This window comes from Anopheles coluzzii, chromosome 2 (assembly GCF_943734685.1).
Source record: "Anopheles coluzzii chromosome 2, AcolN3, whole genome shotgun sequence".
Taxonomy (NCBI): domain Eukaryota; kingdom Metazoa; phylum Arthropoda; class Insecta; order Diptera; family Culicidae; genus Anopheles; species Anopheles coluzzii.
In genome coordinates this window covers 112,128,351-112,143,884 of record NC_064670.1, presented here as the reverse complement: position 1 = coordinate 112,143,884, position 15,534 = coordinate 112,128,351, and the positions used below count along the sequence as shown (strand labels likewise).

At 47.2% G+C, this 15,534-nt stretch overlaps 1 protein-coding gene across 1 annotated transcript in view; it reads right to left on the bottom strand.

Annotated features, from left to right (window-relative positions):
* The window catches only part of LOC120948372 (uncharacterized), a 95,684-nt gene that overhangs the window by 36,003 nt on the left and 44,147 nt on the right, over positions 1 to 15,534 (bottom strand). The window contains exon 2 of the mRNA XM_040364623.2: positions 12,221 to 12,845. Coding sequence (XP_040220557.2) covers positions 12,221 to 12,845 — 625 coding nt within the window. The remainder of the gene's footprint in view (positions 1 to 12,220; positions 12,846 to 15,534) is intronic.

Below are 15,534 nucleotides of genomic sequence, written 5' to 3'. Positions count from 1 at the left end.
AATGGGTAGCCATGGCCATGCTCCGTGGATCAACGCGATTACAGTGCTGGGCGTATAAAGAGCTGCACTGCAATATTCGGCCTTTTGACGGTGAAATTTTGTAAGTAATAAAATACATTTCTTCTTCAAGCAAACATAATATGCTCATATCCGATTGATTTCCTAAAACATGTATGTTAATTAATCTAAACAATTATTCATCACTGTACAAAACCATTGTTTACCGCATCCCCATTGAGCCAAGAATCACGCAAGCCCATTCTGTGGCAGGGGCGCTAAAATCACGCATCAACAGTTCAGATTTCGATTCCGCCCTTGGGCTGGGATATTCTTCTGCCCCTCCCAGCACGTTCTTTACGCTCACATTCGCCTATGTGTTTGTGTGTGTGGATTTTTCGGCACTTTTGCTTTTGCCAGCGTTGGTACAATCTAGCCGGTGATTGTTTGCGTGACTCACATTAGCCTGGGAAGGGCACGGCAAGGGAAGGAGCCGGGGCACTGCCGGCTTTTGCGTCAAGATGCGTTTGAGGAGCGGTGGGAGAAAAGGGATGCGATACCGCGCGCCCGGGGTTTTCCTTTCGCTTGCGCGAGGGATATATGGATTAGGGATTAAATGTGACCCGAATGATGCGATGTACCGGGAAGGTTTTGGTGTAGATAAAAATAAGTTTTCGTTTGTGGGTTATTGATGGACTTTTGCTTACGGTTTGTGGGACACAAAAGAATCGTTTATGAGAGTATGGGAAAATTTTGACAGGTGTCGAAAAACAATGATATACAAAGCCATGATGTGTCATTTTTAACAAACCGTTCAGGGACAATCTGATCAATTTGTCATACCAAAACATTAATCAACAACTTGTTTTGATAATTTTAACAAATAAGTGGAAATTTTAAATGAAAAAAAATGTCATTTAAAATCACTTGAATGAAGAATATTTTTTATTTTAAAATAGAAATGCGTTTGAACTCATACCTTTTTATAGATAGTAGAATATATATTAAAAAGTTGTCGAAAAAGTTATAAAAATAGCTTTTGACAGCTAACGGGACAGGTAATATGTATTCTAGTAACTCCTTTACTTTAAAAATTTTCAGTAAAAACCGATATCTTTTTAGCAGCGATTAGAATCCAGAAAATGATGCAAAAATTACGTAAATATAATTAGTTGACTTACAAACTGCAAGCACGCGTTTTGGTGACATCAAATAGCAAAAAGGTTTGATAATTACCTGCAAATAGAGAAACATATAAAAATGAGGTTATTTTAATGTTAATTAAAAAAATAATACTAATCAAACCATTGTTTAAAAAATATGTTTGTTGCATAAAATCATTAATCTACCATTTGTTGGGCCTTAATTAATCAATCTCGCAAACACACACAAACACGCAGTACCGTATTCTGATCGGGCTCGGTCCGCACTAAGGAGCCTGGTGCGGGCACCGCTTCCGATACCGATTCCCATTATTGCTAAGCCGAGGCGAGCGTACATGCGATGCCTGCCGCTCTAATCCCCTGAAGAAGGTAGCACAAGGAAGAAACACAGAAGCCTGGGCACAAAAGACCGCAAGCACCACCATCATCACCGCCGCGCTGCTGCGACTTGCCGGGGCCCTTACTGTTTGCTATCGGCTTAATACGCAACTCCTTGCACAAACTCGGCTCGAGATGCTCGTGATTCCCGGGGCCACCGAGGATAAAAAGGATTGGTCGTGGGAGAATGAGGGAGCTGAAGGGTAGAAATTGAGGAGTGCCGCGCATGTGTGTGTGTGTGTGGCAAGGTTTGAGACCAAATCCTTAAGCATGAATGTCGAGACGAACCGATTTTGGGCCGGGAAAAGACGATAAACAGGGGGAAAGTTTTCGGGCGAGGGTCGCCGAACGGGGCCGGTTTGGTTGGCCGAATATCCGGCCCTATCATTATCTCTATCCGGACGGGCGCGCGAACCCACTGCCTATCCCGCGCTGTAGACTATGTGAATGGGCACACTCACACAAGCAAGCACGCGCACATACACATTGTGGAAAAGGGATAATAAAGCCGCGGATCAGGCGCTCCTGCAGGAGCCGGGGAGATGGCGCGGACGCCTTTCGATCCGCTTTCCAAATCCGGCAAACACACACACAGTCTCTCTCTTTCTCTCTCTCTCTCTCTCTCTCTCTCTCTCTCTTTCTCTCTCTCTCTCTAGCTCTCGCCCAAAAATCCATACAGACACGCGCACCAACACAGACACACACACATTCACAAAAGGCTAAGGGTATGGGAGAAGATGGAAATAATATAAATCCTTTATCCCTAATTCTTTATCCCTTTCAGTGTTGTAGGGGCCCGTGTTATATACGTACGTGTGTGAGTGGGGATTTTTTTTGCTGCCTTCCTTTTACGTCGCTCGTCGATTCGCTATAACGCGCGGATTTGGTAATGGAATGGGCGAACCGTCGGCGAACGGCGGTGGGTATGTGTAGGAGAGCAGTGTGCATTGGAAGCCGCACGCACGCACACACAGACGTGCAGGAGCAAAAGGGAGAGAGAATTCCATGCCTGCCACGGTTCGGTATGCTTCCATTCCGACTTGATGGGATTAGGAGTAAATCCAGATAAAAGGATAAAGCATTATTCTTTGCTCGCAAGAGGGAATGTGTCCTCGTTTCCTGTAACACTCGATCCCCTACCGCTCCCAGTCCTGCCTAGTCCCACACACGCTCACACACTCATACACACACACATGTGCAGGGATATATTTGCAGGTTCTATCCCAGGACCAACTCCTAAAACCGTCTTCTCCTTCCGGTATGATGATGTGTGAGATCTTTGTTGGAGCTCGTAGAGGTTTTTTTTTTGGTTCGAGCCCCATTTCCCGGTGTCGCTGGAGAAGGAAAAGTTTCACTGATCCAACGTGTCTCCACTCTGGCCTCCCCGCAAATTGGTATGTACACCATACAAGTTAGGGAAGAGAAAGAAATAAAAAACGGAATCCTCGGGACGAAATCCATCGCACCACCGAACCGGTTGCTTGGTGAAATGTGAAAATGCGAACGCGGTGGGATTTATTCCCGCTCTCCCGGACCCGCTAGCCGGCTAAGGATTTACTCACAATAAATCTTATCTTGCGCCCGACAGCTAGCAGCACGAAGGGCAGACTGCCCCCCCGGGGCGGGATTTCGCTACCTCTCCACGACCGTCTAAAGGCCGCCTGGTTGGCAGGCGATGATCCGCTGCCAGGGAGTAATGTGTCTCGAATTTCGCCAAAAAATGCAGGCTCTATTTCTTTTCTCGTTCGGGTTTGCTCGCTACTCCGCTGCTGGTACGGATTTAGCTGAGACGATGGAAAAGCGAATGGATTTGTGGATTTCGTCCTTCACGTCGCGCTAGTTCCTCCCTTTTTTGCACCTGCCACCAGTAGTTTGGCGAGTTTTTTTCGAGGGTGAGCAAAACGAGCTTGGGCTTTATTTTTAATCGATACGACGAGCCAACGATGGGAAAGGTTGAAGCGTTGGAACGAATAATCCTTACGGTGGTGATTAACATTTAGCAAGCGAAACGGAATGGTGAAAATTGTGTAAAATTATTCAAAAGTGAGAAAATAAGTAGTGACTTTTGAAGAAATCATAGAAATAAAATAATAATTCTGTATAAAGTAGAGAAATGACTGAAAAACACTTTAAATAAAAAATAGATCAAAAAATTAAAAATAAACAATGCAAACAAACAAAAGAACTAGTGAAATTCAAAACAGTTTTGTTTATTTACGTATTCTGTAAAAAACGTGAAAATAAAAGTAAAACATAAAAAAAAATAAATTGTTGACGCAAATTTGTAACAAACACGGAAATGTCGAAAACAGAAACAAATAATAGTAACAGTGATAAAAGCTAATCTTTTAATTAATTTAGAATGGAAAAATAGATTTTTAAAATAAATGTCTTACCCACATTTAACGATGTAATAAACTTTTCATTATAAAATGTTTGTACTTATATATTTAAATGTAATCATTCCTTCGCCTATAAAGTACAAACTCTCAACACAAAGGACGCCGAAGGAGCAACAAACTCACCAACACCGCGCAACGGCTCGGATGAATCCGATAAAAGAGAGAAACGAATGTCGTCGACACTGCTATTGCCGCTGCTACCGTTTGTTAGGAACGTTCCGGCGGTATGCGAGTGCCCGGGCGTAGGAAGAAAACCCCCACTTGCAAAAAGGATGAAGGATGGATTAAGTCGATCATGTGTGTGTGCGTTTCTATTTCCGAGGCAAGGTTATAAAGAGCCTTATCGAGATGTTTGTGCTGCGTGGTGGAAGCGACCAACTTTGCCTGCGCCTTTGTATGGCGGTGGCGGCGGCGGCCACCGGTAGCAGCCAGCGAGATGAGCTAAGACGGAAAGATTTCCCCCTCTCGCGTCCTCCCTACCCAGCACACGGGACGGTGTTTTGAATCCATCCTTCCTATGTTAAGGTGTGTGTTTGTGAGTGTAGGTCTGTGAGGCGTATGTTTGCATGCATGCCTGCCGGTAGTGTTTGAGGAAGGATTTAGCCTCATCCCGGGCAGCAAACCCGTGCGGGAGGGAGACGCTCCCTCATGGCTCCACTCTCCCCCGAAAGCCGAAAGCCATTGAACTAACACAGAGTGGGATTGAAAGAAGGAGAGAGAGAGAGAGAGATAGAGCAAGAGATACTCCAGACGCCAAACACTGGGCAAACCGGGCCCCGCTGGTGAGTTGAAGAAAGCTCGAGGAGAACAATATCCTTGCGAGACGTCGCATCGGAAGCATCCGCGGGGTGAGCGTGGCGGAGTGGCCTGGCTCGAGGAGCGACAGGTTTGCCGTTCGCACCGGGGCCAGTAAATCGTAAGAACGTCGTCGTTGTTGCCGGCGTCTTGTCGAGTTTATGTATGTTCGGATTAAGCAAATCCTTGAACGGGCGGATCCTTCGCTTCGGGATGGCGCTTGGCAAAAGCGGAAGCCAACTGTGATAGCTTCGTGGAAGGCGTCGGTTTGCGGTTGCAGAGACGGTAGCGATGCGAGTGAGCTAAGGAAGGCGATATTGCAGAGCCGGTTTGGATTTGCTTTCCCGCTCGCAGCCAGCTTCCCTCAGCTCCACACCATTTTGTTCATGGTGAAGGTCGGGATTTTGGAAAAGGTAAAATCGATACCATTTGATTCTGGTTGAAGCAGCCCGGGAGGAGGACATCGGTAACGTATCTGCTCTTATCTGCCAGCTAGTGTGTAGTGGGTGATGATACAAAAACCGCGCGAAAAGAAATTATTCATCACGCTCATGTGTCCCGGGGCTAGTTGAGGTGTTTGCTTTTTGCTTCCTTCTCTCTATCTCTCTCTCTTTTTCTCCTCAAAACACTTGCTAGATTTGGTGCAATCTAGAGGATTAAAGGTTCCTGGTCTGCTATTTTTTCTCTCTCTATCTCTCTCTTTTTTCTATTATCTCTTGAATACCACGGAATATCTCCATTATTGAGCAAGGCAGACTGCACCAGACAGGCTGCAAATCCATCGCGAAGCAGCGTAAACAACAACAACAAAAAAAACAAAACAAAAATCTCACACACACGCCATCCGGGATCTCCGGAGAAGATCAACCGTCTTCCCCACACGTTCACGCTTGCCGGAGAGGACGCCCCCGACACGGCAACGCTTCTCAGACACCGCGCACATCAACCAGATGCACCTGCCGCTGGCAGCTATCGGGGATTTAGTGTTTGTCCCGGGGTTTGTTCCAATACAGGCGCCACCGGCCTGCCAAAGTCCCGGGGCACAAATTTGTATCCTTTTGCTGCCCGCTGGACACCACACGATAGCAGTGCGAAGGATTGGTATTTTTTTGTGGGGGTTAGTGTCCGGACACTTTTCCCGTTCGCTTGGGAAGAGAATGTGTGAAAAAAATCTCTATCCCGCCAGGTCAGTTGTGTGCTTCTACTACCGCGGTACTACCGCGAACGATACTACGCCAACTAGGCGATAGGTACAACCTCGAAACCTCATGGTCATACGGTGCCGGCAGGTTTTATAGGTTAGAGAGACGGTTATACATAAATAAAGTCTAAATCCCCTTTTCATCCATTTCTCCGATGGGCGCTGGGGACGTGAAAACGGTTCTCTTCCCGTAACCGGCTGAGGTCACCCATCCATCCATCCAACCATCCATCGTTGCGGGTTCGCGAATTTCGAACATTGCGCTTCGCACGCGAAGTTTTGTTTCTTGTATCCTTGTTTGTTTTGGATGAGGTGCTTTTTTGAGCGCTTTATTGTTCTATTGAAATGTCGAAATGGTTGTTAAACATCCCACCGGTAGCCGATCGTAACCGATCGTTCCCGCACGGCCCGGTTACGCCTGCTCATGGTTCGGCATGCAGGCGTTCGGCACATTCTTCATCGATTCCCATAAATCCTTACGGGATGCGGTACCCATACACGCACACACACACAAACAAACACCTGCTTCAGGTTGATGGCGTACGAGGATGCGTTTTAAGGTTCTATTCGCGCTCGTAAAACGATACGCGAAAGTGGACGCGGCCGTCATCTCCATGAGCGCAACAGCACGATGGGTTTGGCGCTGGCGCTAAAATGGTCCACCGTGCAGAGCAACCAGTTTAACGGTCGCGGCTCTAATCGCCGCTAAAACCGAGCGCAAAAAAAAAAAACAAGAAAAAAGTGTAACCTTCTCCCGGAGGTTACCGTCCACCGGCGAGGACCGGACTTCTGGGGCCGAACGTTTTCGAAAGCGCTCGCGTTCCCAACGGCCGAGAGGCATAATCCCAATTCGACGACCTGTTTTTTGAAATCCAAGAGGATTAAGCACTAGCAGTTTGGTACTCTTGGGCCCAATTTCTTTTTTTGGTGTGTATGTGTGCGGTAGACTGGTAGGCATGCGGTAGGAGTGTTGTGTTCCATCCCGTTGGTCAGTTTTGGAGTTTTGCCGGCAAGTTGTCCGCAAATGACAACGACGCAGCATGGACGCAGCAGCGTGAGCGCGTTGCCGCTGTTGCAGAGTTGGATTTGCGACGAGGATTTCCCGTCGAGTGGGCCGGATTGGTACCCATTATGGGCCGTGTGCTGTTCACGAATGGCCCCGACGGGTTGGGAAAGGGATCCACGTATCGGGGCTTTCTGTTTCGCGACTGCTTTCCAACGTTCACCAGGACCTGGCGGGTCCGGACAGCCGGTAAGATTGATACAATGTTTTGACGCTGTAGTTTTGTAACAGATTTTTAACGATTTCTAAAACGTGACTCTCGTCAATAATAAAGCGTGTTCTTGCGTGTCGTTCGTATCGGGGCGTACATCGAATCTCCTACCAAGTGTGATAAGAGTTTCAAAAATGTATAGACATGGTAGATGGACAAATACAATCCTTCCGAAACTAAGGGGTTTCCCTACACCCGTACCTCACGTACTGTCCAATCCAACCAGCGTTATCCCTCTGGACAGTGTAGTTTGTTATCATTCCGCGTGTTGGCAAGTTGCACAAACGGTTTCAAATAATCAAGCAAGTGGTATGGGAGAATTTCGCGAATAATGATACAGGATCTAAATCTCGTACATCCGCGTACCATCGTCCGATCTGCCAACTCTCCAGCAGTTCGCTACCAACCAGTCGACAGAATCCGGCGATCAAAAGACCATCGCAACGATCCCAAAACCCCTTTTGGCGGCAGCCGTTGGTCAATCGATTAAAACCCCCGTGCCCATGCCAAAGCCCGCGTGCCGTATCATGTGCTATTGCCATTCCATTCCGGTAGATTCTTGTGACTTCGCATTCCGAATACTATTGAAGTCGGATCGAACGGTAGCTTTTTCGCCGTTTTACACGTTCACGCGCGGACGCACCGGGAGCTGAGGATGGAACTCCATTTTTCTAAATCCTCCTAAAATCCGGCTCTTTTCTCGCGGCCATAGGGATACCGGACCGGTCGCATACGCCGCGCACAGCGTACGATAGCGAGTCGAAGGGCCAGTTTGCGTGCCCGGTATTGATGCAAGGATTAAATCACTTCCTGGAACGGTGCAACGATGGGATTGAAGGATTTGTGCTTTTTGTGTTGTTCGAAGTGCAGCGTTAGAATGAAGCGTAAGAATGTATACTAGCAGATCATCTCGATTGGTTCAATGTTTATGTTTGTTTGAATTCTCTAGGTTGTTTGCCAAGTCCAGGCCTGTTCATTACCGTACTGAAGGTCATTGTAATAATGTGCTCTTAGTAAGAGACATTTAATGACCAAAATGGAACATAAATGAGGCAAGTTACCGAGGCAATAATCGGTTTAACGGTCAATAGCATTAGGCAGATGCTCAGAGTCTTTTCAATCAACTCTCCTTAACAACCTATCCATTTCAGAACTTTTGATTTATTTGCTTTTGTTTGAGCGAAGCCCCCGCCGAAAAGATTAGCGAACGGGATTTTTTAACAATCTCCTCTCACTGTTGATTATTACTCAAAGGCTAAAAGAACGGAGCAACTGTACCATTCGATTGTACCTAATATCCAATGGGATTACGCTCAATTAACGCAATTGACATGATGCCACCGGTGTATGAATTGAGTGAAAAAAACGATTACAAACAAAAAATCTCACCACGTTTGGTAGCTAATTGAGCGATGAGGCAAAGATTGAGATGTGATAAACGTTATTATGAAACTTCCAATGCATCACACTAGCATCGGAACCGCTCAGCTCCTTTACCATCCACGCGCTCACAGTAACCTCATGCATTCTTTCTGCATCGTACGTGACCGGGACCGTTGAGCTCCAGCACGTGTTCATCTGCTCAGTTCGTGCTCGTTTGATCTGGCCCTGGCATGGTATGCCACAACAACGGTACACAGTGTGGCACACTGCTAGTAAATTGATATCCTGGGATAGAACGCGATTTGTGCACCGAGCACGAGCTGGGACAACTTATCGCCAAGGAAAGGGGCCAGAAAACCCCCGGTGAAGAATATGCAGATTTACCACACTAATGGAAGCACCAATGGCATTAGAATTGCGCTCCTGTGGCAAGGAAGAATTCTGTTGAGCTGTTGATGCTTTATTATTATTTTTTGGTTGTTAATTTTAGGGTTTTCTGTTTTGGCCGGAGCCCGGTTGCTAAGTGAACGATTTATGATACTAGTACTGGTGTACCGTGCTTAAGAGCTTCCATCCACTTTTTTGGTCGATGGATTTAAGGGATCTTCATCCGCACGCATCGATGGATAAGGCCAACCATCGAGTGCCCGAAGGGCACGTAGCATGGTAGTTTGGTACCGATTACAAAGCACTTGTGTCCTCCCCGATCTTGTACCCGTTCGTTTCAAAGCCCCAAAAACTGTTTCGGCTGCAATTCAGCCCATTGCTGGAAGCACATGCATTTGATTTTAGTGCTGTGGCTGTACATACGGCCCTTGTTTATCGAAGGATAATTCCCTTTGCTTTCAAACCGGCGGCAGCCGAGCACGCACGCAAACCTGCCGGTGCACTCGAGCCCGGGTGGCATATCACATCACGCATTTTTGATTTGCCAGTTACCGGTCGCATATCGGTCGCCGTTTTTCGGGATTCAGGATCCGGACCAAAGGGGTATTGCTCCCGAACATGCTGATGATGACGATAATGATGATCACCAATGGTCCGGAAAACGCCGGAAGCTTCGACTGTTGATCGGTATGAAATTATGTGTTCTAATGCTGCATGCTGCGCCAGAAGATGGGGATGAAAGAATTGTTACGATGTAAGCGATTTGGGTTGTGCCTGATGCAATCGCTCCATCCGTTTTTAATCCTTTTTCCACTGTGATTTATCTTAATCATGCTTTCAGTGGTGATGTTCGCTCGGAGGGGTTTAATTTACTGCATTTTTATTTCGTTTTTTGCAGTGTCTGATTTTTGTAGAATGAAAGAGGGTTTCAAATGGATTAATGGTATCTTCTTTATCCTTTATCCTGTATAATTTAAGGATTTAACTAAAATATACACAATATTTTACAACTAATCGTGCAAAATTTCCCAACACACAACCATCAGTGAATAAAATAAACCAAAAATCGTATTTGTTAAATCGCAAAACCCAAATCAATTCGCACTTCACCAATGTGCGGGAAGGTACGAAATGAATCCGCTCTCTGCACTTTACCGTTGCAAATGAACACTGATGCATTGTGCGTATGTATTCCAGCACTAGTGCAGAGTGCAGCATAACCTCAACCCCTGGAAATAACCACGACGGGCAGAAGCGGATGACAATAAACAAATCCTTCTAAAATATATAAATTGTGGATTGAAATTTTCGATTCAGCCGATTCAATTAATCAAAATAGCGGAACGCTTTGAGGGTAAAACGGAACGGAACGGGAGGCTTTGAGGGTAAAACGCAACGGATAAAGAAACGGTTTAGCGCAAAGCCCTGTTGGAGGTTTGCAGAGAAAGAGAGGGAGTGATAGAGAGCGAGACTGGCGCCATTACACTGGTGGAACGATATTTGCGTCGTGCTCAGTATTCGACCTAGAACAAATCTGAAACCTTTTTTTATAAATTGTTAAATGTAGCCTCTTTAAGAGAAAGCTTGTTTAAGGGATAAAGATGCATTATTTTAATTAATTCAAAAATATTTATAAAAAATCTTTCTAAAGAGGCCTACCGTGACTCGCTGGAAAGAACAAACATTATTCATTTCATGACGCTCTAACACGTGGCCACCCTTTAAATCCCAACAACGCAGGGGCGAAGTCAGCACCGTCTCTCTCTCTCTCGCTCCTTCTTTTCAGCTCAATCCATTAAACTATTCTATACGGGAATTAGTTAGTTCAACAGTTTTGCGTGGACTGACCTCTCCACTTTTCACGACCTCGAAACACTCGCCAAAAGGGTGGCCCAAAGGGGTGAAAATCTCTACACATACCCCGACACACACACACACACGCACACGCTCGTGGACAAACTCTGAGCTTGGCGCGTGGGTTAGTGAAAAGCGACGGCCTGGAAACTCCACAATTACCTCCCCATAGTCCGAGGGGTAATAGGCCCATGATGCTTGATTTTTCCAACCCCCCTCCCCCCCCCCCGCTTTCCAGTCTCGTTCTTACCCTCCCCCTCTCCCCCACCCAAAAGCGAGACTTTAATCTGGCCTCGCTGGAGGCACCGCGCTGCTTAGCGCATTTGGTGTTTTATATGTATTTAACGGATTATGCGCTACATGGAAGCCAGCATAGGCGTCCCCAACACACACACACACACATTGGTGTACATTGTTGTTGTCCCGAGCAAAAATTTGTTCCCGAAGAGCGCGTGTATGTGGGGGGTGGGGGGGGGGGGCGTAGGAACGGGGGTTTGAAAAGCGCATGGGAAATGCAGGTCGGTGTCGCTATTGTCGAAACTTTGCAGGCGCGTTGTTGCAGGCACGGTGTTTGGGATTTGGGATGGGATGGGTCATAATTTAAAAGATCACGCATCGATGTAATCCACCAAAGCGAAATGGGGCAAGGGAAGGGAGGTAGGTCGCAGTTTGACGCAGCGGGAAGAGTGGACGGGAATAAAGGATGAATAAAATCGTAAGAAGATTAATTTAAAGCAGTAGCATTCGTGTGCGCGATGGACGCGCGAGCATTTCCGGCGCTGCGGGCGGGACAGGACACCAAAGCGGGCAGAGAAATTATGCGTCGCGTAATGCAACACTTCATCGATCAAATGGGAACGTTTCGTAATTAAATGGAAGCCAGCCTACGGGGTAAGCTCTCATCTAATTTAAAACTACATTATTGCTGTAAAGAGCTCTAAGCGGTAGTGATAGTGCAAGAGCAAATTAAAAAAAAACACTCACCAACACGCATATAATTCCTATATTAGATAGGAACGCAAAATATTAAAGGCTGAGGTAAAAAAGGGCAGTAAAATAAATTAATTTTCCAATGAAAATCTCACCACACTCGTTTGTGGCCGAGATGATACGCGAAAGGACTTGCTTGGAGTAAATCCACTTCACAAAATTCATAAAAAAAACGTTTGCTCCTAAAGCAGGACGCGCTCTCGCTTAACCACCGATTTGTGTGGGCAGCCCCACTCGTGCGACCCAATTGCCACTCGAGCTGGTGAGTGAAATTAAAATGGCCCACCGCACCACCGGACTGTTAATATTTTAAATGGAGTTTGCATGCTCTCCCTCGAGGCTACTTGAAACATCAAACGCTGGGTCGAAAAGCAGAAAAACCTCCCCCATACCTACCATTCACTTTGCTGAAGTCAAACTCCTGCTTCCGGTCCTGCATGGCGGCGGCGGCTGCAGCAACGGCGGCCACCGGTGACTGTAGGATGGTTCGGTCGACGTGGGGCGGCGGCGGCGGCGGCCCATTCGGCGGGTGGCTATCCCGCCCGGACGGTCCCGTTTGTCCGGGGCCGTTGTTTTCGGGCGCCGTCAGCGAGCTGGAAACGCTGATGCGTGGCGTACCGGACCGATTAACGGTGGCGGCTGCGGCCAGCAGCGACTGCGACACGCTGATCGCTGGATGTAGGCTGGGACCGAGCTCCGACCGCGGCGGACCGGAGGTGGACGGTGGATTGGTGGTGGAACTGGAGCCACCGTTGCTGGCGGTCGGCAGATGGTGGTTCGATGCACCGTTCACTTCCGGCGGCTGGATGCGATCGGTGGCGGTGGTTGGTGGTTCGGCGGAGCAGCTGTTGCTGCTGCTGTTGCTGCTGCTGCTGCTGGAGCCGGAGGAAGCGACGGCCGAGCCGGCGATGGCTTTCGGGCTGGTCATTTCCGCGTCCCGCTCGGTGGGCTGCGACGGGGACACCGGCATCGAGCCGTCCTTTTTCGGGGACTTTGAGCGTGTTAGGGCGAGCGCTTGTGTCTGTGGAATTGAGGGGCGAGAAGATGAAAAGAAGAAATGTTGATTCAATTACAAATGTTTTGAGTACAGATTTTTGTCATTGTTTTTAAATCTTCTTTAAAGCGCTACAACAGCCTAGCCCGGAATGCCTAGCGCACTACCACATACCAGATCGATTTGTTTAATGTGGCGTCGGACGAAATCAGTTTCAATTAAGTTAACTGACACCTCGCGTCTCGCTTCCCTTCCCTTCGCACGACCGTTGTTGGCAAGACACTCGAGACAAAATTCCGATACGTCTAGCGAAAGAGATAGCGAGAGTGCGTCACTGGAACTTCTGCCCGTTGCCTCTAAGCACGCAAAGATGTTTTCTGGGTCGGATTGATTGTTGGACTAGTTTTTGTTGGCCGAACGCGAACCGAATTAAGTTTAATCGGAGACCGGCGTAGACGGAGCGGCCTTTGGAGTTGATAAATTGACCGTTCGATTAGAGTCACTTGGGAGTTATGATGCTGTTTTTGGCTGTGGTTGGAATTACCCATGACGTTCCCATCATATATTCCAGAATTGTAATGACAGGAATTTTGTACCTTTCTAGGACTTTTATAATTTACTCAGGATTTGAGTTCAATGTGAAGGTAGAATTTCACTTCAATGATATTTTGATTAACATTTTCAAGCTTGACAACTTTCTAAGAAAATCCCCTCCAAAGTAAACAAGCTCAACTTTTTAGCGAAGTACACAATTTGTACTCAATATCTTAGCCCTTTACAGACACAAAAATTTGTCTTAAAAAGACTGTAATGACTCAATGTTTTTCGAGAGAGAATGTTCTTGTTTGCATGACCTTGTTCTAGAAAAACAACACCTAAATCACCTAAATCCTTTCCCTTTAAACATAATGAACAGCATTCCCGCCCAATGTATAAAAACCGTTCTCTTTATTCTAACTACGTTCTATCGTCGTCGCAAGGGCGCGCATTCTCTCGCACTCTATCCCTGGCAGAGCAGTCGTATACTATCGGACTCACGGCTCATCGGGTCAATCGATGTTAAGTAGTGGTCGCGAAGCAAGACGGCTTTGACCATAATAATTGAACCGGGTGGGGGAAAGCTGGAGAAGACGTCGTGTGATTGAGGTGTGGATTCTGTGAAAGATCAGCAGATCGGGCGGAAGATAGCTGGCGAGTGGAATGCCATTTCAAGTGCACTGATCAATGTTTGCCTGAACTTACCGTTGATTAAAACATTAGAATTGCTATTGTCTCTACACTAAACACTAAAGCTCGTTGCTTAAATGTATAATTTCTGGCAAAACGTCCATCGGCACTATCTTAGCCATTAAATCTTGTACATTTCTAAGTCATTACATCATCGTCGTATCAAGCTCACCGAGGCTGACCGACTTTATTTGCCTTCAATTGGGATCAACTTCTCGCAAACGGCACGATCGCATCAATGTCAACCGGCCATTAGACCCGGCCGCTGGGACGGCTGTCGGCCACCGACGACAGTTCGCATTCTCCGCCCCCCTGAGATCGAATCCGTCCCCACGGACGACTGCGTGGCGTCTGTCTTCCTGCGGGCGGTGAAACTGGTCGGACGGTGCGGGTTAAGATTAAGATTAAGAGCCTTCACCAACCGTCGTCCGGTTCGAGGAAGACGTTTGCGTAAATGAAGCGTACGATGATGGTGCTCCACGGTCAACCATCTGTGTTCTCTACCCCGTTCATCGGCAGCCTCTGCGGTTCCTAGGTCTTTGTCTAGCTAATTGTAGCTATTATCACCATGCTTGTCGGTTAACCTCCTGGAAGATCACACCCCTTCCCGGGCCCGAGCTTTGCCGATGTGTTTGCTGTGTTTACATCGTACGCACTCTCTTTTGTGTGATAAATTTATCGTTTCTGGCTACTGTTTTGGAAGCGCTGGTTGTGTTTTTTTTTCTTCCATCCATCCCCTTTTTCCTTCTGTTGTTTGCTGCAGTCCCTCGTCGCTAGAGGGCACTAGCAGCAAAGTAGCAATTAATTGAAGGACAATTATTTGAATAATTTTACCCCGCCTGTCCGAAAACGAACAGCGACCGTGCAGCAGGACGCACAGGTTAAACATATGTTCCCTGCCATGCTCCGTCCGCACGGAATGCTGTGTGTGTGTGTGAGCGAGAGGGTCGAAAGAATGCGCCAGAAAAGGAGAGACAAGCAAAACGGAAACACCGGAAGGTTAAAAAGGGCTAAACCCTCATTGAGGTGGTTTTGGATGTGCAACGACCGCAACAGGGTGCTACAGAGTGCATCGAGTAAGGGTGACACAATGTACATTTGGTCGTCCTCTCCCCTGGGTCCCGAGTCATCCTGATGCATCCTTTTGCTGTTCCGTTTTCAGCATCATCTTCGCACGCCACACGCCGCACCCGTTCTAAAACTGTGCTAGGTGGCTAGTGTTGCAACATAATGCGGGAATGCACTGGTCTCTTGGAGAGAGAGAAAAAAAACAACACTCAAAAACATCATCAAACGGCGGAGGGAACGCCACAATGGATGGTAGAACGGAGGGGAGCTTTTGGGCACGAACATGAGGGACAATTATGTGGCACTTCCTTTTCCCGCAGCATACACAGCGAAGGGGGAACGGTTTAATAACGACCAAATTGTGCCGCAATAAAAACGCATCTCAGGACACTGGGCCCGAGAAGATATCGCTTGGGGACGC